General features: G+C 45.7%; 1 protein-coding gene across 1 annotated transcript in view; it reads left to right on the forward strand.

The window, feature by feature from the left end:
* LOC140428610 (serine/threonine-protein kinase 3/4) overlaps positions 1 to 18134 on the forward strand; it is a 178461-nt gene extending 160327 nt beyond the window's left edge. The window contains exon 11 of the mRNA XM_072515268.1: positions 10299 to 18134. Coding sequence (XP_072371369.1) covers positions 10299 to 10457 — 159 coding nt within the window. The 3' untranslated portion in view covers positions 10458 to 18134. The remainder of the gene's footprint in view (positions 1 to 10298) is intronic.
* Positions 18135 to 21861: the final 3727 nt, after the last annotated feature.

Raw genomic sequence — 21861 nt, forward strand, 5'->3', positions numbered from 1 at the left:
TGCCGACGCCACTCCAGTAAAAATTCGCCTCCATGCAATCAGAGAGGCGAAGGCCACAGCATCCGGCCTTACTCCTCCCCATGAGCTCCAGATTCTCTGAAAACCCCAAATATCGCCACCAAAGCGTACGGGTCCACCCCTCCCTCCATTATCCTGGCTCAGACCGCGAACACTCCCGCCCAGAATCTTCCCAATTTTTCGCAACCCCAAAACATGTGCGCGTGATTCGCTGGCCCCCGCCCACACCTCTCACACTCATCTGCTACCCCCTGAAAGGACCCACTCATTCTCGCCCCGAGCATATGCACCCTGTGCACCACCGTAAACTGTATCAGGTTCATCCTTGCATAGGTGGAGGTCCCGTTTACCCTTCGCAGTGCCTCACTCCATACTCCCCAATTGATCTCTCCTCCCAACTCCCCTTCCCATTTCTCCTGATCTTCACCACCCGCCGCCTCCCTGCTCCCCCAGCCACTTATATATATCCCCCAATTCTTCCCTCCCCCTTCCACATCTGGAAGAAGTAGTCGCTCCAGCAGGATGTATCCCGGCAACCTAGGGAACCTACTCCAGACCTTTCGTGCAAAGACCCTAACCTGCAGGTACCTGAACTCACTCCCCCTAGGCAGCTCTACCCTCTCCCTCAGCTCCTCCAGACTGGCGAACCCTTCCTCCAAATACAGATCCCTCACCTTGGCCAGCCCCACTTCCCTTGACCTCCTTTATACACTATTTCCCCCCCACCCCCCCCGGCTCAAACCCATGATTCTCGCACAGCGGCGTAACAACAATATTCCTTCTACCTTAATATGGCCTCCTCAGCTGATTCCATACCTTCACCGGGCTCACTGAATACCTTCTCCAAGCCATGGCAAGTTTTGGGGAAAACTTGATTGCCCCCTGAAAACGTAGTTTTTTTTAATAATAAAAATCTTTATTATTCTCACAAGCAGGCTTGCATTAACACTGCAATGAAGTTACTGTGAAAATTCCCTAGTCGCCACATTCCGGCGCTTGTTCGGGTACACAGCGGGGAAATTCAGAATGTCCAAAACACCTACCAGTACGTCTTTTGTGTGAGGAAAACCGGAGCACCCGGAGGAAACCCACGCCAGACACGGGGAGAATGTGCAGACTCTCCGCACAGACAGTGCCAAGTAGGGTGCTCTTTCCAAGGGCTGGTGCAGACTGGATGGGCTGTTATGACCTCCACTGTAAATTCTAAAATTCTAATCACACATAGTTCAGTGTGTTTGTGGGAGAGTAAGAAGAGTTACTGGAATAATACTAGTGTACACGAAGAGAGAGCAAGGACAAAGAGGACTGCGTCCTCACAAGAAACAGAATATCAAGCCGTGCCATGTTAAAACTTGTGTCAAAACTTGGTTAGAATAAACTTGGATACTCTGGTCCCCAAATTATAAAACAATATATAAGGAAGTGAAGCGCAAACTCTGCCACATGTAGGGTTGAGGTAGACAGGTTCTAGGTTGTGTGGAGTATGTGCACTCGCTCTGAAGTCTGGACTTCACATCTGTACTTTCCCGATGAAGTCCCTCATGTGTTTGGTGCCTTTTCCATTTTGGTCAACCAAAAGGCAGGGCCTCCCACGAGCCAAAAATATGTTTGGAAAAAATTCCTAAAAGGATTCACAGGAATAGAACAAAGAACCAAAGAAATGTGCAGCACAGGAACAGGCCCTTCGGCCCTCCAAGCCCGTGCCGACCATGCTGCCCGACTAAACTACAATCTTCTACACTTCCTGGGTACGGTATCCCACTATTCCCATCCTATTCATGTATTTGTCAGAGATGCCCCTTAAATGGTCACTATCGTCCCTGCTTCCACCACCTCCCCGGAATCCGGTAGCGAGTTCAGGCACCCACTACCCTCTGTAAAAAAACTTGCCTCGTACATCTACTCTAAACCTTGCCCCTCTCACCGTAAACCTATGCACCCCTAGTAATTGACCCCTCTACCCTGGGGGGAAAGCCTCTGACTATCCACTCTGTCTATGCCCCTCATAATTTTTGTAGACCTCTATCAGGTCGCCCCTCAACCTCGCTGAAGTCCGCTGGAATCCTCTAAGTTGTATTTATTTGTGATGTTATGAAAGGTTGTGCAGTACAGTGTTTACCCGAGGCCTGACAGTCTGCATTATTGCAGGATTCCTGGGCACCAGAGTTCATTTCTTGGTGAATGTGCAGGGCAAGAACCATCCATATAGTCGACATTGTCTAAGATCTAAATATGCAATTTAAAATCCAACACTCAGACCAGCCTTCGTAAATTCAGAACTAACTGATTCCTGATTTCCACCGTCTAAATAATGGGAATTTCTGAATGCGAACTTGAGAAAATTGACTTGGTTGAATGTTAATTAGTTTTTAAAAGGAACTGAAATGATCACTCAGGCAGAAGCATCACGTCTGTAGTATTCAGCCATACCGACCCCGATCGGAGAGATTGTACAATTCTGGGCACCACACTTGAGGAAGAATAGCGAGATATTGGGTTCAAAGGTTGCTCAGCATGGTACCAGAGGCGAGGACCTTCTGTTACATGGGGAGACTGGAGAATGTGGGGTTCCTCGTGCAGTGAAAAAAGTTACGTCAAGAATTAGTAGGGACATTCAAAATCCTGAGTAGTCAGCTCAGAAGGAACCAGCTGTCCAAAGGACTTGGATTTAAGAGAATTGGTAAAAGGATTAAAGGGTAGTTGAGAGTTTTTAAAAATACAGTGAGTTGTGATGTCCTGCACAGTCTGAAAGGGTTGTGGAAGCCGACTCGATAGTAACTTCAAAGCGTATGAAGAGATATTGAACAGTTTAGGCCTACACTCTCTAGAGTTTAGAAGAATGAGGGGAGATCAAGTTCATAGTTTTTCATAGAATTTACAGTGCAGATGGAGGCCATTCGGCCCATCGAGTCTGCACCGGCTCCTGGAAAGAGCACCCTACCCAAGGTCAACACCTCCACCCTATCCCATAACCCAGTAACCCACCCAACACTAAGGGCAATTTTGGACACTAAGGGCAATTTATCATGGCCAATCCACCCTAAACCTGCACATCTTTGGACTGTGGGAGGAAAACCGGGAGCACCCGGAGGAAACCCACGCACACACGGGGAGGATGTGCAGACTCCGCACAGACAGTGACCCAAGTCGAATCGAACCTGGGACCCTGGAGCTGTGAAGCAATTGTGCTATCCACAGTTGGCTACCGTGCCTGCCCACGTTGAGATATGCAAGATGACAAAGGTATGGATAAAGTAGACATGAAGTGGATATTTCCTCTTGTAGGGCATTCTGGAACGAGAGGTCATAGCCTTAGGATGCGAGGTAGCAAATTTTAAAGCTGTGATGACGAGAAACTACTTCTCCCAAAGGGTTGTGAATCTGTGGAACTCGCTACCCCCAGAGTGCGGTGGATGCTGGGACAGTGAGTAAATTCAGGAGGAGTTAGACAGATCTTTAATTGGTAATGGGTGAAGGGTTATGGAAGAACGGGCAGGACGGTGGGAGTTAAGGCCAGGATGAGATCAGCCATGATCGAATGGAGGAGCAGACTCGATGGGCCGAATGGCCTAATTCTGCTCCTATATCTTATGAACTTATAAAAAGGAAATTGGATAAAATCCTTGAATAGATGAAAATTCCACGACTCTGGGTAAAGGATAGATTATCGGATTCGCTGGATATCTCCATCAAAGATCTAGTGCAGGTACGGTGGACAAGGTGTCCGTCTCCAGTGTTGTGCTGTATAATTCTATGTAGTACCTTTCACATCTTCATGATAGCCCAGTACACTTCACAATTAGTGCATTACTTTTTGACGGTAGTCACGATTGGAACGAAGGCAAATATGGCACACAGCAGGGTCCCCACAAACTGCAGTGAAATGAAAGGGTGGCTGAGGGACGAATTTTGCCCAGGGAATACAATGAGCACGAACACTGTGTTCCGCAGAATCTTTTACAATCGGCTGCAACTGGCAGATTGGAGTCTAGGCTTAGCGCCTCACATTCAAAGATGGTGCAGCACCTCCTCAGAACTGCACTTTAGTGTCAGCCTGGTGTACATGCTCAAGTCTCTGATTCAGAAAGCCAGGCTTGATGTTCAATCTGCATCAAGTTATCTGATCTTAGCTGCAGTGAACATCAGCACTCCTCGGCTGCAGGGTGTTTGGGGCTTGGGAGGTTGGAGGCAGGGAGAATCTGACGCGATTCTTTACTTAATCAGTACATAACGAATCTTTTATAAGCACGCATGTGCGAATGGGCTGCAGGCACTCACCGTGTGGAGCCGTCACGCAAGAAGGGTGGCATTTGAATGAGGTGCAGGGAGGGGACTGACAGCACAAATGGAACCTGAAATGGACAAATGGGAGTCTCCGGGAACGTTCCCTCATCTGGGCGTTGTTACGGGCAATACCCGGGAGAAAAATTCAAGGGGCACGAAATGCAAATTGGGCGTGCTGTTTTTTGTTTCAATTTCTCCGAGCACTTCAATTAATTAGTTACAAATAAAATCTTACGGATGGTTGCAAAACAGTTTGGACAAGGCAGTGAGTTGGAAGTGGGGTCATCATGTGTTGAAACCACCAGGAATGTATCCAACCAGATTTGGAACCCTGGTATGTGGGGGATGGAAGATTAAAGCTGGGCGATAAAGCAGCACCCTAATAAAAGTGAGGGACTGTCCATCAATCTTTGATTTCTTTGATCTTTGATTATTGTCCACATGTACTGGAGTACTGTGAAAAGTATTTTTCTGGCGCCCAAGGGAATGTACACAGTACGTACATAGTAGACAAAAAGGATGATCAACAAAGTACATTGACAAATGGTACATCGGCAAACAGTGATTGGTTACAGTGCGGAACAAGGGGAACATTATTAGTAATTATATAAGAAGTGAAAAATAGTTTTAGTAGGTCAGAACGGTGATAGATAAAAGAAAAGATCTGGGGGAGAGGGCTCGCAGAGTGTCACATACTCCGGCGCCATCTTAGATACCACCCAATAATGTGTGTAACATCAAAGCTGTCTGCATGCGGAAAGAGCGATGTGCGATTCTGGCGCGGAAGGAGGCCATTCAGCCATGTATCCACTGGAGCAATCCAGTCAAGCCCAGCCCCCACTATCTCCATCGTCTTGCAATGTACATCTTCAAAGGCCTATCCAATTGCCTTTCAAAATCAATTAAACACAAAAATGTTTTTAAAAAATTAGTGTTGGAGGGAAATAGACCTTTCGACATTCGGCAAGCGTATGTGAGGGCGAAATATTTTAGTTCCTTTGTTTGAAAAGCAAGGTTTAAAGAGAGAACCTGTGTCATTACTTTGCAGATGCCGATTACTGCTGCCATTACCATAGTGCTGATCCAGTGATTGAGCACCACTGATATTCACCCTGCAGTTACTATCAAACAGAGGTTGCAAACTCTGCTTTAAGATGTTTTTCTCTCTGTCGCAAGAATAAATCTCTCAGGTTTTGTTTTTTAAGCGGTAAATATCGCAGCTGTGCCTAAATCTGTGGGGGAGAGGAGGATGCTGCAGTAGGTTTTATTTGCAAAAGCCGAAAGGTCGGCAAGCATTAAGTGTTTTGATTTAAAATGAGCCAGAAAGCAGATTTAATTCCCGCACTGCCCCTTGCTCACTTGTCGTCATTCAACACATCGTGAAATTCAACATGTAATTGGACTGTGTCTCCTGGGTGTTTTACAACAAGCAAGCGCCAAGATCTCTGTGGCTTTCTTTGTCAGAAAATTATTGTTTCAGATGCAAACGAAAACCCGCCCTGGCGAGCCCTCAGAATGCGTCTACATCCAATATCGCCAACAAGAAGTTCATTAGAAACTAGCCCCTGGCAACCGACACCAGGCTTTCCCCCAACCCCTCGGTAAATCTCATTTGACACGTAACAGATTCTCTAAAATAAACATGTTGCTGCTCTAGAAGGTGAAGAGATTTTTAAATGAGTTGCGTGATTCAGCGGAGATTTACCATACCTGGGAACAGGCTGCTGGCACTTGCTCAGCCTACACGTTGCCAGGATGGAGTGTGTGGGGGATGTGCAGCATGAGAGGAAAACGTAATTAACGAGGGGAGGAATGCCTGGATTTGTTTTTTAACCAAACAGCAATTTGTATTTCTTCACCGTTAACGTCACAGCAAGAATTATCAAAATAAATTTGATACCCCAGGCCACATAAGGAGATATTAAGGCAGATGACCAACGTTCTTGTTCGAGGAAGCAGGTTCTAAAGTGCACCTTAACATAGGAACATAGGAATTCAGAGCAGAAGTCGGCAATTCAGCTCTTCGAGCCTGCTCCACCATCCAATCAGATCATGGCTGATCTCTTCCTGGTCTCAAAGCCACCTCCCTACCTCTTCCCGTATTCCTTTAACCCAATTTAAAATCAGAAATATATCTATTTCCTTCTTGAAACTAGACTCCACCACACTATTGGGCCGGGGCAGCGAGTTCCACACATTCACCACCCTCCGCGAGGAGTAGTTCTTCCTCATTTCAGTTTTAAATCTACGCCTCTCAACCTATATCTGCCCAAGACCGCAGGAAATGACAGAAGGTCGTGAATGTAGCCCAGTCCATCACGCAACCAGCCTCCCATTCATCGACTCTGTCTACAATTCCCGCTGCCTCGAAAGGCAGCCAGCATAATTAAGGACCCACGCACCCCGGACATATTCTATTCCACCTTCTTCCGTCAGGAAAAAGATACCAAAGTTTGAGGGTCACGTACCAACCGACTCAAGCACAGCTTGCTTCCCTACTGCCATCAGACTTTTGAATGGACCTACCTTGTATTAAGTTGATCTTTTCTCTACACCTTGCTATAACTGTAACATTATATTCTGCAGTCTCTCCTTCCTTCCCTATGTACGGTATGCATTGTTTGTACACATGCAAGAAACAATACTTTTCACTGTATACCAATACATGTGACAATAATAAATCAAATCAAATATCTGTGACAACTGGTTCTAGATTGTCCCACAAGGGGGAACATTTGGACTACGTTTAACTTTATCAATCCCGTTTAGTATTTTATATACCTCAATCAGATCCCCTTTCATTCTTCTAAACTCCAGCACGTATAAGCCCAAACTGTTCAATATAAGGGGCTGGTTTAGCTCAGTGGGCTAGACAGCTGGTTTGTGATGCAGAACAAGGCCAGCAGCGCGGGTTCAATTCCTGTACCCAGCTTACCCGAACTGGCGCCGGAATGTGGCGACCAGGGGCTTTTCACAGTAACTTCGTACTTGGGGGGGGGGGGGGGGGGGGGGGGGGGGGGGGCGATTCTCCGAGGCCCGTGCCGGGCTGGAGAATCGCCGCAACCGTGCCACGACGCCAGCGCGCGATTCTCCGAGGTGCAGAGAATCGGCGTTAAAGAAGTCCCCCGCGCATGCGCAGTTTGGCGCGGCGCCCATTTGGTGCCGGGAAAGGAGGCTGGAGCGGCGGTGAACCGCTCCAGCACCGTGCTGGCCCCCTGCACGATGGCGCAAACACTTGGGCTCCATATTGGAGAATCACCCCCGTGACAATAAAACGTTATTATTATTATTATCTCCTCACACTTCATCCCCGGAATCAATCTGGCCAATCTCCTCTGAGCTGCCTCCAATGCCACCACATCCTTCCTCAAAATGCGACGACCAAAACTGGACTTGAGGAGAAAGGAATTCCAGAGCTTAGAACCCAGGCAGCTGGAGGGACAGTTGCCACAGTATGATAAAAGAAGTGACCAATTTTGGCTCAGCTTGGAACCCAAGAATGGATATGCTGCCCCACCAATGGGTTGAAGTTCAGGTCCCCAAAGGATCCCAAAAGGTTTTTAAAACTCAAATGAGTTAGCGCGAGAGACTGGGGCAGCCAGGGTTGGGATGCTGGGCAAACCTAGCCCAAGGAACGAGGCGGGCACAGGAGACGTGTTTGACAGCTTGTGCCGACCTGTCACCTAGTATTGAGGCACCCATTCACTTACCCTGCAAATACTAGCCGGATTAGAGAGCAGACGCGGATATCCAGCTGCTAGGTTTCTAGAAGCTCCAAGGTAATGTGTCTAAGCAAAACATGATGGCGGTGCAATTGAATTAGTGAAATGGTTTCCGAGCTGTAATTTTCCGTGTTCGTTCCTGCCCAGCACATGTGTCGATTGAGCTTGAATTTCCAAACCGTGCAAGACTAAAAATGTTCTGGGGCGGGGGGAAAAGTGTAAATACTGGCGCGGGCACCAAGGTGCCAAACCTAAGGAACATTTATATGTACCAGGTTTATTTTTAATGCTCTAGCCCAGAGCCAGCATTCCCCTTTATCAAAGGTAGGATGGTGAAGCTGTGTAAGCACCTTTCTTGCCCTAAGTCTCGCTTGCTTTTGGTTTCCTTTGACTGAGATTTGAGCCAAAGCACAGGATTGAGCGAAATGGATAGAATGTCCTGATTCATTTTTATGATTTTGTGAATGAAATTAGCTCACTTTAATCGTCACAGGTTAATTAAATGCTTTCAAATGCAGTTAAAAGTGGGGAGAAACGAGTGAGATCGCTATTCCCAACTCGACTCTTAAAGTGCCGAGAGTCGTGTGTTTTTTCAAAATTTCCTCTGTAGTCGTTCACCAGTTAGTCGTGCCGATGAGGCAGGAGGTTCGAGGCTGAGAATCTTCATTGATCATGTCCTTCAGTACAGTGCGCAAGCTGTAAAAGCCATTATCTTGCCCAGGAGCCCAAATCAGATGTAAAGAAAATCTGCAGGCTCCACTGCCCACTAATATAGGACTTTAAACCTGCTGAGTAGCCAACCCATCACCAGTGCCTGTTGACAGTGCACAAACACGGAGCAATATTTAACTACAAAAAAAACTTCATTCATTATTCATTCACACTGCTGCACTATTCTTTATTTGCTCTCGCCCTCCCAAGAACTCGTGGAGGCAGTGCGTACCATTCTACTGCACTTCACACAGTGAATCACAGCAAGTTCCACTGAAACGTAAATTTGGTAGTGTGCGGGTCCTTTGTTCCACACTGCAATGGGGACTTAAGTCCGAACCAACACAAGGAAGGATGTGATTGCACTGGAGAGGGTGCAGAGGCGAGTCACCAGGATGCTGCCTGGGATGGAACATTTAAGTTATGAAGCGAGGTTAGATAGGCTTGAGTTGATTTCGCTGGAACAGAGGAGACTGAGGGGCGACCTGATCGAGGTGTTACAAGATTATGAGCGGCGTGGATAGGGAGCCTTAGTTGAACGGTCAGTCACGAGGGGACACAAGTTCAAGGTTCTGCGGGGGGCAAGAGGAAAAGCTTTTTTTATCCCAGTGGTGACAGTCTGGAATGCACTGCCTGGGAGGGTGGTAGAGGCGGGACGATAGGTGAACAATGAGTCTAGCCTAAGTCAGTGTCCAACATGGTGTTACCCCCGCTGGCTTCTGAAGAGAAGGCAAATCAAGTGAAGGCACAGAAGGAAGCTGGAGTAAATTACAGTGTTACCTTTGCACACTGTAAATTTAGCTGTTAGCTGGGATGTGGAGAGAATGGCCTCATCAACAAGAGAAGCCTCAAAGATAGAAACCAACTAGACGATAAAAGGGAACCCAAACATGTAACGGTGTAAATGGGCTGAATGGAAGGCAGAAAAGTGGCTTGGGTAAAGCGGCATTTTTAAAGATGGCAGTAGAATTTGCAGCACAGAAAGAGCCCATTTAACCACCCTAGACCAGGCTGGTGTTGTCTGCTCCTCCCACCCTCCCCCATCTGTAAATCCGTTTATTCCACATCCTCACCATTCTGAGTAATGATGGATTTATTAGTGACTATGCCATATTGAGGAACAGGAGGAGGCCAGTCAAGCAATCAAACATACTCCACCATTTCTGTTGCATCATGGGTGATCTGTACCCCATCTCCATCTGCACTCCTTGTTGGTTCTGTAGCCCGATTGTGTTGGGCAATCGGCCTGTGGTTTGAAATTTTCAATTGATCACCCTGAACAGTGTGGGGGAAGAGTTCCCGATTTCCTTTGCCCTTTGTGTGAAGATGTGTTTCATGACATCACCCATGAAAGGTCCAGTTCTAATTAAGATGGTACTTCCTTGTTCATGGCTCCCACACTGGAGGAAAGTATTCCTCTCTAACTACCCTATCAATTCCTTTAATCATAAACTCCTCAATTAGATTGATCCCCCGCCACTTATGTATATTCATTTATGTCTATTCACTGGGGCCAGGAAGGAAATGGAACTAAACGTGTCTTTTTTTAAATTGAATTTACAGTTGAAGAGTTGGACCGTCGAAGAACTGCAGAGAAGACTTAGCTCACTGGACCCCACAATGGAACAGGAGATCGAAGAGATTCGTCAGCGTTACCAAGCTAAGAGGCAGCCAATCCTGGATGCAATTGATGCCAAGAAACGACGACAACAGAACTTCTGAGATACAGGGAGAGTTCTCACCACCAGGACAATGTGCCCAGTTCATCCTCATAAATGCTGAAAAGTCTGCAAGGAAACATTATTTGCAGAGCACATGCACATGCGCGCGCGCACACACACACTCTCACTCTGTCTTGCACACACACACATTCTTTGTATATGTACGCGCACACGTGCATTCTCTCACATACGTATTCTCTCATGAACATTCTCTCACATGCACATTCTCGTGCGCATTCTCTCTCTCGTGCGCATTCTCTCTCACACAGTCTCTGTACACACACGCATTCTCTTGCGTACCCAAAAGACACAGACTCACCGCCTCTCACGCCCCCCACACAACCCATAGACCTACACTCATACTCACACTCTCACACATACAGGCTCACACCCACACACAAACTTGCACACACAGACTTACAAACATCACCCAAACATAAATCAAAATTCACACGCCGTGGACTGTTACGGAAACTTGCCCCTCTAACTCAGGATTTATAGGTAAAATCCTCCACCAGGATGAACGTTGTTTTTATTTTATTTTTTAAGAACTATTTTTCTAGAATACCTTCCAGCAACCACCCTCACTCTGGAAAACCTTCAGCTTTATATTTCATACTGAAGCAGAGGAGTCCTCCGATTACTGGCTTTGCAATGCTTAATAAAACTGTATTTCAAAGCTTCAGAGTAAACTTTCCACCCTGCTCCCTTGCAAGCACCTCAAGACAATCTGGCTTTGCACAGTAGACCGGACTGCTGAATCTAGGACATGGAATACTGAGTGAGGAATCCCTGAAGGAGAGATGAGCTTCCTGACCAAGAAACCTTTCTTCCCAGTCTCTCTCATACTATTGGTTTCGTGGTCTATCCTCAGTGGTCGGCACGGTAACATTGCAGAAGCAGCCACTCCCAGAGGTGACTTTTATTTATAGCTCTGCCCCATAATTTTGGTTCCCCAGCTTTTACAGTCATCAGTAAAGATAACAAGTCCCCAATCATTTGCTTTGTCCAAGCACATTTAGAAGGTTTGGATGGTTAGAACTTGTATTTATATGGCGCCTTTTATAATCTCTGGATGTCCCAAAGTTTACAGCCAGCGAAGTACTTTTGAGTGTAGTCAATGTTGCAGTGTAGGAACATGGTAGCCAATTGGTGCACAGCAAGCAGCAATGAAATGTTGACTAGGTCACTTCCCCAACTCTCCTAAATAGTGCCATGGGATCTTTTTCATTCAACTGAGAGAGCAGACAGGGACCTCTGTTTAACACCTCATACGAAAGACAACATCTCTGACAGGGCAGCAGTCCCTCAGCATTGCACGTGAAGAGTCAACCTAGAATTTGTGCTCCCGTCTCTAGAGTAAGACTGGAATCCACCATCTGACTTAAAGGAAGGTGAGAGTGCCACCAATCAGGTCAAAGCTGATGTTTTACACACCCAGCATCATGAGCTGACAAACTCTTCACATTAACCCTTTGAGCACTTGAGTATTATTTGCATCTTGAAACGTGTCCACATCTCTTTTAGTATTAAAGCAATTGTCATCGCCTCTGATAATGATACCAGCAAACAAACGTGTCATTCCTCATAAAAAAGCGTTACAGTTTTGGCCATAAGTTGTCAGTAGGAACTCTTCCCTCAGTGCAAGCTTCTAGTCAGTTAACGTGACTGTTCTATTTGAGTTGGTACTTCCCCACATTCCCAGCCACTGGTTCTTCAGTTTTATAAAGTAGAGACACAAAGTGGTGAATATTCACAGGAGATTGCACAACCCTCCAGCAAAACGCACGTCAGCACCAACCTATCGTTCTCTTTCAGTTGCTAAGTGTTTCTAGCCAATTGTTATAAATATCAGATTATCAGCATCATATTTCCTTTTTACTGCAGGCATTTACTTGCAGCTGGTCACTAACTTAGTGGAGTAGAATTTTCCCAGGCATTTAGCTTGATTGTAGAAATTCATGGATAAATTAATCTTTTATATATTTACAAAAGAAAACAAATGAGTCTCCAAATTCAACTTAAAAGTTAATTTCTTAGCCAACGTAAATGTGATTTACTTGACTGAGAATTTTTTTATCAGGCCCCATTTATATTTCAACCTGACCAAACCATCCTTATGAAATGAGATGATATCAGGAAAGATTCTAAACTTTTATCAAATTCACATGGTATCACTGGAATGGCTGTGTCTGACTCGTGGCCAATACCAGTTGTGAACTTGTATGGCCTGATGAACTGCTGTTTGGCTCACCAGATTGTGCAACTGAACGGCATTGCGCCCTACTCCCCCCTCTGTCTAATGACACCCTTGCGTTTCGATAACCTATCGCTACTGATTGGGGCTTCTGTTTTTGCACAAGGTGACTCACCTCTCCACCTACCCTGTGACAAAGACCGGAAAGAACCTCTCTCTTTCCCCCCCCCCCCCCCCCCGCAAAGTTTCAAGCAAGGGTTGATCTCAGCCGAGGTGTGGGCCAGGGGTCTTTTGATTCGCTTCCGGCCAGCGTCTCCCACTGCTCTTCGCTATCCAGTGACCCACTGCTGCAGGATTCACCCCGTGGGTGTCGAGTGAGAACGCGATGGTCTTGGCCTCTCGCTTGTGTTGCCTGCCATGGTCATATTGACGCCTGCCGCTTGTCTGCCCATTCACCATGGGTCTGATCCCCATTGTGTTATTAGCAGCATCTAGTGACAACGGAAGCTTATTTTAAAGATGCACTGGAAAATAATGACGTGCAAAATGCGCCCTGCAATATGCTGCATTGTCCAATCGGAATTCACCCCAGCATGCTTCCACGTTTAACACATAGCATAATGAATCCTTATCGTTTGTAAGAATTAGAATGCAGTTTTAGGATCTTAATATGTTGACTTTCAAAGGCAGTATTGAATGAACTGGATAGTGTTATTTGCAAAATGTTAGATAAATATTTACCACTAAACCATAGCATCTTGCAAACATAATCTAACAGCCAGTGTTTTACAGGACAGTCAGTTGGCTCAGTGTGTCTGTGTTTCTCTGCAGCAGCCTAATCCAAGCCTATGCTTGCTTTCCATACACTGCATTAGAAAAACCAAATGCTGTCATCATAAATGCTCTTCTCCAGGTTTTAATTGCAGCTAGCTTTCATGCTCCCAGTCCCCACCCACCGTTGCAGCTGGCTGCAATGTACTCTTCATGAACCGTTAGGATCTTTGAACCCCGAAAGGCGTTATTTAAATTCAGGTTGATGTTGTATCGCTTGTCGAGACTCACTGCCTTAAGTTGAGTTCTGAATAGGTATAGAATCCCTGCAGTGCAGAAGGAGGTAATTCAGCCCAACGTGTCTGCACCGACCCTCTGAAAGAGCCCATCGAGGCCCACTCCCCTGCCCCATACCCGTAACCGCACCTAACCACATCTTTGGGCACCAAGGGACAATTCAGCCTGGCCAATCCACCTAACCTGCACATCTTTGGAGTGTGGGAGGAAACTCACGCAGACACTGGGAGAACGTGCAAACTCCACACAGGCACCCAAGGCTGGGATCGAACCCGTGTCCCTGACGCTGAGAGGGAACAGTGCTGCCACTGTGGTGCTGTGCCACCATGCTGCCCACCATGCCAATCTGGCTCAGTTGAAATGATGTGACAAGAGGGTCGTACAAGCCCAACAAGAGACTATTTAGATCTTCGAGCCTGCCTCACCATTCAGTTCTGTCATGGCTGATCTGTAGCTTAACTCCATCTGCCCTTAATACCATAACCAAACTGGCAGTCTCCGGTTTGAAATTTTCCATTGATTTCCCGAAACCTCAACCGCTTCTTGGGAGAAAGAGTTCCAGATTTCCACTCCCTTTTGTGTGAAGAAGTGCTTTGTGACGCCACCTCTGAATGTCCTGGCTCTATTTTTCAGTTCATGCAGTTTATATCCTGGACTCTCCCCATCAGAGGAAATGGTTTCCCCATTCTCTACCCTATTGAATCTTTTAATCACCTTGTACGTCACAATTAGATTACTCAACTAACTGCACATCGCTGCTTTCTAAATACATTTGGGTTAGAAGAAAATAAGTTGTGACTATTTTTCAGACAGGTGGAGGAAATAGTTGTAATGCCCCAAGTGCTTTGGATGATCCCCAGGTGGGCCTTTCACACCCCCTTATGAAACACATCCTGGAACACCTTTGTGCGCGAGCAGCTGTTAAATTGCACCCGAGGTAAGTTTTCTCCCAGCAGTCATGGGCAATGTTGTTCATGCCGTTCCAGCAATGAGACCTTCCAGCTTCTACAAATAAGGGTGGCAGGCGTGATGGGGTTAAGGATTCAAATCACAAACCATTCTGTTTGTAGAATTCTTCCCCCTGAATTCTGGAAATCCATTTACAATGTATTATTGACGATGCACCAACTGTTTACCCACTAGCTTTATAGCTTTTTAAATATTCAATTTTTTAAACTCAGGCACAAATTTGATTCCAAAATCAATGGTAATGCAGTAAAATTGAATTTGCAGCATTTTTAAAGCGAATAGTACCTCTTTTAGTCGGATCTGCCAGGGTGATCGATGTGATATATCAAAAAAAGTAGAAGCAATATCGGTTTTCAACGATGTGCTAGACCTTGAGATAAATCTATTGGGCTGGATTAAGCGAATACAAATATCATCCCACATCTTTTATTCCAAAGCATTTTACATACCGAGCCAGTGCAGAGTGGCTTTTGGTAAATAATGGGGAAATGGAGTTGGAAGCAGACTTTCCCAGTGCTAGTTGTATGAGCAAGAATCATTTTACTTTTATCATGTTCGTTGACCAGCATCGTATAACTGGGTAATGGCAAAAGTGTGGTTGATTTAGTTGCCTAATTACAGCTTTACCATTTAGTTACAGAGACATTATAGCACAGAAATAAATTTCCTTCTCCCTTCTCTATCCCCATAGCTTTGCAAGCTTATCTCCCTCAAGTGCCCAACCCAATTGCTTTTGAAATTGTTTATTGTCTCCATTTCCACCACCCTTGTACGCAGTGAGTTCCAGGTCATTACCGCTCACTGTGTGAATAAAAACATTCTCCCTCACATGCATTCCCCCTTCATCTTGTTCCCAAACCAATGTTGCCTCGTCATTGTGACTACCACTTTTCCTTGTTTCCCTTCTCTGAACCGATCATAATCACCTAGACCTCTATCAAATCTCCCCTCAATCTGCTTCGGTCTCATGGAGGAAAAAAAAACAGCTTTTCCAATCTAACCTAGTTGCTAAAATCCCTTGAACCATTCTGGTAAACCCCCTCTGCACCGTCTCAATTTTAATGATCATTAACATGCTTTGAGCTGAACGCTCCTGATAATTCAGTGTGCTAAAAATTCTGATCATTTGAATTCAATAATGCAACTTGCAGATCAAAGATGGGAATTTAATGCTTAAGCTTTTGAATGGCTAGATAGGCTTGCATCAAGAGGAAGAAGGTGTATGGTTCCCATTTCTAGAGAGGCTCCCTGCTGCAGGCCTTTGCAGACGCAAAGCATAAACTTAGGAGCACAGGAATTAGGAACTGAAGATGGCAATTCAGGCCTGCTCAGCCATTCAATCAGATCATGGCTGATCTAATAATAATAATCGCTTATTGTCACAATGAAGTTACTGTGAATAGCCCCTAGCCGCCACATTCCGCCGCCTGTTCGGGGAGGCCGGTACGGGAATTGAACCCGTGCTGCTGGCATTGTTCTGCATTACAAGCCAGCTGTTTAACCCACTGTGCTAAACCAGCCTCCCTTGGTCTCCTTTTGGTCTCAAATCCACCTCCCTACCTGTTCCCCAAATCCCGTTAACCCATTTTTAAAATCAGAAGTAAATCCATCTCCTTCATGAAACCATTTAATGATTCAGACTCCACCACACTATGGGGCAGCGAGTTCCACAAATTCTCCACCCTCTACGAGAAGTAGTTCCTCCTCATCTCAGTTTTAAATCTGCCGCCTCTCAACCTGAATCCGTGACCTTTCATCTTGCAGGCCAATAGATGATTCCTCTGTTGCCATCAGTTTTCCCTCTCTTCTTTCATGTTCGCAATGTGGTCATTGCCCCTCTTAACTTTCCCAGTTTGACTTTAAACTGCAATCGTCGTCTTGCAGCCTCTTCTCCTTCCCTACATCTTCACCATGCTTAATCCAGACTCGCTGCATTATATCTTGTGCTCACTTGCTTATTCTTGTAAGTTTTCAAAACTGGAGCTCCTGGCCTCTTTCTTCCTACCCCCTACATGCTTTTACAGACCTTCACTTTGCCTCCAGCTACCGCAAAGTAATTAAAGCCACTCCAGCTTCAGAGGTTTTCACTGTAGATCTGATCGAACCTTGGCCGGAATGGATTATCCAGTCCAAAAAGCAAAATACCGCCAATGCTGGAAATCTGAATTAAAAACAGGAAATGCTCACAGCACTCAGCAAGCCAGGCAGCAGCTTCAGAGGGAGACGCAGTCGGCATTTAAGGTCTATGCGCTTACGTCAGACTATTTTGTAGTCACTATGTCACCCGGACTTCAGTATATCGCTGTTCTTTCATCGTCACTGGGCTGAAATCCTGAACATTTGCACCGATCAGCACCTTTGCCATACAGACAGCAACAGTTCAAGAAGTCACCTCATCCTTGTCTTTTCCAGGGCAATAAAGTTCAGTTCCGCTCCAGGGTAGAAAGTGACTTGCTTGCAGCCAATTATATGCACTTGGCTCAGTTGGAACTGTCAGGATAACTGCGTTTGTTGAGCACAAGTATACGTGCAATAACAAGTTGCATTTGTGCAGCACCTTTAGTGTGTATTAAACATACCAAAGAGCTTCACTGGAGTGTTAAACAGAATTTGACTCCCAACCATGTCAGGAGAAATGAGGACAGATGACCAAAAGTTTGATCAATTAGTTGTTAAAGGGTGTCTCAACAGAAGAGAGGCTTTTGCTTGGGAATTCCAGAGCTTAACAACTGAAAATGTGAGCAGTGATGCGTGTGTTGCCACACCGTTGGTTTGTGTTTGGGGGCTTAAAATAACCTGGGAAAAGATGCACACTGCCCGTGAAAAAGTGCAAATGTTTTGCTCTTGTGTGTTGACCCCATGAAATTCCAGTAGTGACTCATTCTTGAGTGCTGTCTGCAACCTAGAAGTATTATGCTGTTTATGTCTTAGAAGTGTTACTGAGAGATGTAAGTCTGAACTCGCTGCTGTGTAGATGGTGTTGGGGTGGGGAAGGGAGAGGAGAGGGAAGAAAGACCAAAATAAATCAGATTTGGACCATTTGAAAATCCATTTATACAAATCAATGAGACTTCACTATTCTGTTGTCAATTAAATTGCTGACGCAAAGCTTGTATTACCGAATCCTTTTTCTGAAAGCACTGAGGTGGAAAACTGTAATATTTTGACTTTCCAATTGAAAAGAAAATCAAACTGAGTTTCTGAAAGAAGTATCATCACAGCAGGTTCTGATGAGGTCTGGAACTGAGCTGGAAGCTGTCAGTTTGTCTGCATATATTATACAAAATCGTCAATTTAGGTGTGTATGTTTGTGAAGCAAAGTTTGTAAATTTTACTGTTTTTTTTATTCTGATTTAATGTGTTGACCATTTTAATCTGTAAACTTTGTCTTATCATATTTGAGAACAATAATGTCAATTAAAGAAAAAAAGTTGTTGGAAAATATACCGTGTTCCCTGATCTGTTAAAATAAGTTTGCATCCCATCTGTGTCCTGACCTGACCGGGCGCATGAGGATGACACCAACTCTGAATCTCTCATCATCCTGACTTGGACATGTATTGGCCATCCCTGCTTTGTCTCCGAGTCCCAATCCTATGTAAATGTCTCCACAGTCCCAGAAGACCGTCGGCCGCTCTCCCCTTTAGTGAGCTGACAGGTGATGCTTTAACCTGAGGATCACCACACCTCCGAGCGAGGTCGAGAAGATGGGGCCGACATGAATAACCTCGGGAATTGAACCCGTGCTGTTGTCATCGGCCCACATCATGAACCAGCCGTTCAGCTAACTGACACTCCTAGGACTCCCTGACTGACAACGCCGCGTGCCCCCCCCCCCCCCCCCCCCCATCTCACAAACTGCAGCGGCTCAAACAGGCAGCATCCGACTACCTTTGTAAGGGCGACAATAAATGCTGGCCTTGTCAACGGTGGCCAGGTCCTGATCATGAATACGCAAAAAATTAAGTTTGTTCCACTGTGGGGTGACTTCAGATTAGACATCGCAACACACTCCTTTGCTGCAAATGATGAAATATTGGCCACAGGTCATGATTGCTTTCTATCAACCCCTGTTGAAAGGTGACTGCTTGGAGGTATAGAGGGAATATGATTGGGCTGGAGTGTGAGATGATGTCACCTGCCGCACAATCTTTATGCTTACGTATTGGCCATGTTAGGTGACCAGAATTGCCAATACAGGCATTAGGACAAGATTAAATTTGGAGCTGGGGTAGAGCAAATACAATGATTAACTTTTCCAAGTTTTCTGGCCTAAACCATCACTCGAGGTAATACCGCCTCTCGTTACTCTGAACACAGACATGCATAAAGTCTGTGCTGTTTGGTTTGTTCGTGTTGCAGAACAACACTAAACAATTTTCTTTTTTTAAATAAATGTTTTATTAAAGCTTTTCCAACCAACGTTTTTACATAACAAAGTACAAATAATAATTAAAATAAAAATAAACAAGAATTATTAAACAGAACAAGGTGGGTGTTGTCTTCATATAAAACTTACATTATATTAACAGTTTCTCCCCCCCCCCCCCCAGGATGATGCTGCTGCTGACAATTACTGCTCCCCTAGAAAGTCAAGGAAAGGTTGCCACCGCCGGGAGAACCCCATCAAGGACCCTCTCAAGGCGAACTTTATTCGCTCCAGGCTGAGGAACCCCGCCATATCGCTAACCCAGGTCTCCATACTCGGGGGTTTCGAGTCCCTCCACATTAACAAGATCCGCCTCCGGGCTACCAGGGAGACAAAGGCCAGTACCTCGGCCTCTTTTGCTTCCTGCACTCCCGGATCCTCCGACACCCCAAATATCACTACTGTTGGACTCGCCTTCACCTGAGTGTCCAAAACCCTAGACATCACCCTCGCAAACCCCTGCCAGAATTCTTTAAGCGCCGGGCATGCCCAAAACATATGGGCATGATTCGCCGGACAGCACTAAACAATTTTCACTGTGCTAAGGGTAAAACGGGACATGGTTGTGATACTGCTGCACTCCAAGGATACTACTGATAGTAATGGAGGCAGGAGCCAGGAACAGTCCGGCTCTCAATTTTCAACAGGCAACATCCAGCAGCGACTTGCTACGGTTGGGGTATGAAGATAATGGAGTAGAGTTTCCACTTTGGGTGCAATTGGTGATCCAGGCAAATTGCACTAACTTTGAGAAGCTTTTTCCCTCCTCAGGATCATCTCTGACCTATCTGCATGTTATCCAAAAAATTCTGCCTTGAATCAAAGTGACCCATAGCATTTCAAGTGTGATTTTTAAAAATATGCTTTATAAATAATGCCTAATATACCTTAGAGTGGTGACTGGCTGCACTTTGATTGATGCAGCTGAAAATACGTTTATCACAAAAATAAAATTGCAAGGTGAATGGTGGATAAAAGTTGGGAAGTCTTGCTACAGCTGTACAAAGCATTGCTGAGACCGCACCTGGAGTACTAATGAGCGTCTCAAGAAGAGATATACCTGCACTAAAGGTAGTTAACAGAAGGTTCACTGTATTAATTTGAGGATAAATGGGTTATCTTATGAAGAAAGGCTGATCAGGTTGGGCCGATACTCTTTCGAGTTTAGAAGAACGAGAGGTGAGTTTATTGTACAAGAGGCTGAGGGGACTTGACCGGATAAATGGCCTCCTGGGGGAGTCCAGACTTGGCAGATAGTCTCAAAATAAAGGGTCTCCCATTTAAGACGGAAATGAGGAATTCCTTCTCGCAAAGTGTCGTTAGTCTCTGGAATTCTCTACCCCGGAGAGGAGTGAGGAATATATTCACGGCCGAGCTAGACAGATTTTTGATTTACAAAGGGAGTCATGATTTATGGAAAATGGGCAGGAAAGTGGAGCTAAGGCCATGATCTTATTGAATGGCTGAGCAGGTTCGAGGGTCAAATGGTCGTCTCCAGCTCCTATTTCTTATGTTCTAATCATCAACCTGGATTTTTGACCTCAGAATCTAGTGTTCAGAGTTGGGATACTTCCCAGCTCTGCGAACCTCACTCGGGAGGGGGGGGTGAGGCCCGTAAGGTCAGATTTTTCATTCCAGGGACGCGGGTTAGATTAGAGGTTTGGCCCAACACCTCTGGAACGATTTCGGAGGCTGCCGGGTGCAGAGGCCGAACTGATCAGAAGGCTTGACTGACTCTGTGCCCGCAACTTTGTTGAAGTTATTCAAAAAATGAAAAGAAAAACGTCTCTGCCCCCTCACGTGTTCCCCATGCCACCTTATGCCCCTCAAGCCACCCCCATGGCCCTCATCCTCAATGCCAACCCATGCCCTTCATACCCTCTCTACCACCTTATGTGGCCCACTCATCCCCATGGCTCTAAATAGGCCCTAAGTCAACTTAGTGGCAACTCATCCCAACCCCCAGCCAACGTATCACCCTTTTCCCTTGCACCCCCTCCCCCCCCCCCTCATGCCAACTCACCTAGTATCCACCAAGGGCAAACCTCAGGAGCCAAGCTGACATAAAATAAACTTGTATCTATTGAAGATAGCACAATTAAAAATATACAAATTAATAAAAAGACATTCAAAACATGACAATTCCTTCAACTGACCTATATCTATTCTAAAACTACTTGGCGCTGTCAATCAAACCTTCACATAATAGGCACCCCACTATGATAATGGTTGGTTATAAAATCAGTCATGCAGCATGAATCCTATAATGATTGCCCTCAGGATTATATCATCGTACAGGAGGGGGTTGGCCTTGAGCATAAAATCCTACCAGCGAGATCTCGTTTCCCGATTTTCCCTGCCCCTCACCAGTGACATAACAAGGTTCCTGCTCAGAAATAGAGAGAATCTAATTTTAATGGATTTTAATACGCTTACATATTATTGAAGGGCTTCCCAGCCACATGATCCCTACTCTCTAAATATTCATACTCCTCAGCGAGGTTTATAACAGCAATATAAGAATGGGAATTGGTCAAGGGGAAGCCAGGGATGCCAGAGTAATTACAAGACGCTGGGAGGGGCATTCCTGGCACAGGTTGGCAGTGGCAGGGTGCGTCCTCTGGGGAGCTCCATGGGTGGCGGGTTCTCCCTTTATGTGTTAGGGGGAGTGCTGATGCTTGCGAAGGGGGGGGGGGGGTGGAGAATGCCCCCATTACTGTCGTGGTGGGGGAAGAGGGCCCC

Source organism: Scyliorhinus torazame, chromosome 8 (genome assembly GCF_047496885.1).
Source record: "Scyliorhinus torazame isolate Kashiwa2021f chromosome 8, sScyTor2.1, whole genome shotgun sequence".
In the NCBI taxonomy this organism is placed as follows: Eukaryota; Metazoa; Chordata; class Chondrichthyes; order Carcharhiniformes; family Scyliorhinidae; genus Scyliorhinus; species Scyliorhinus torazame.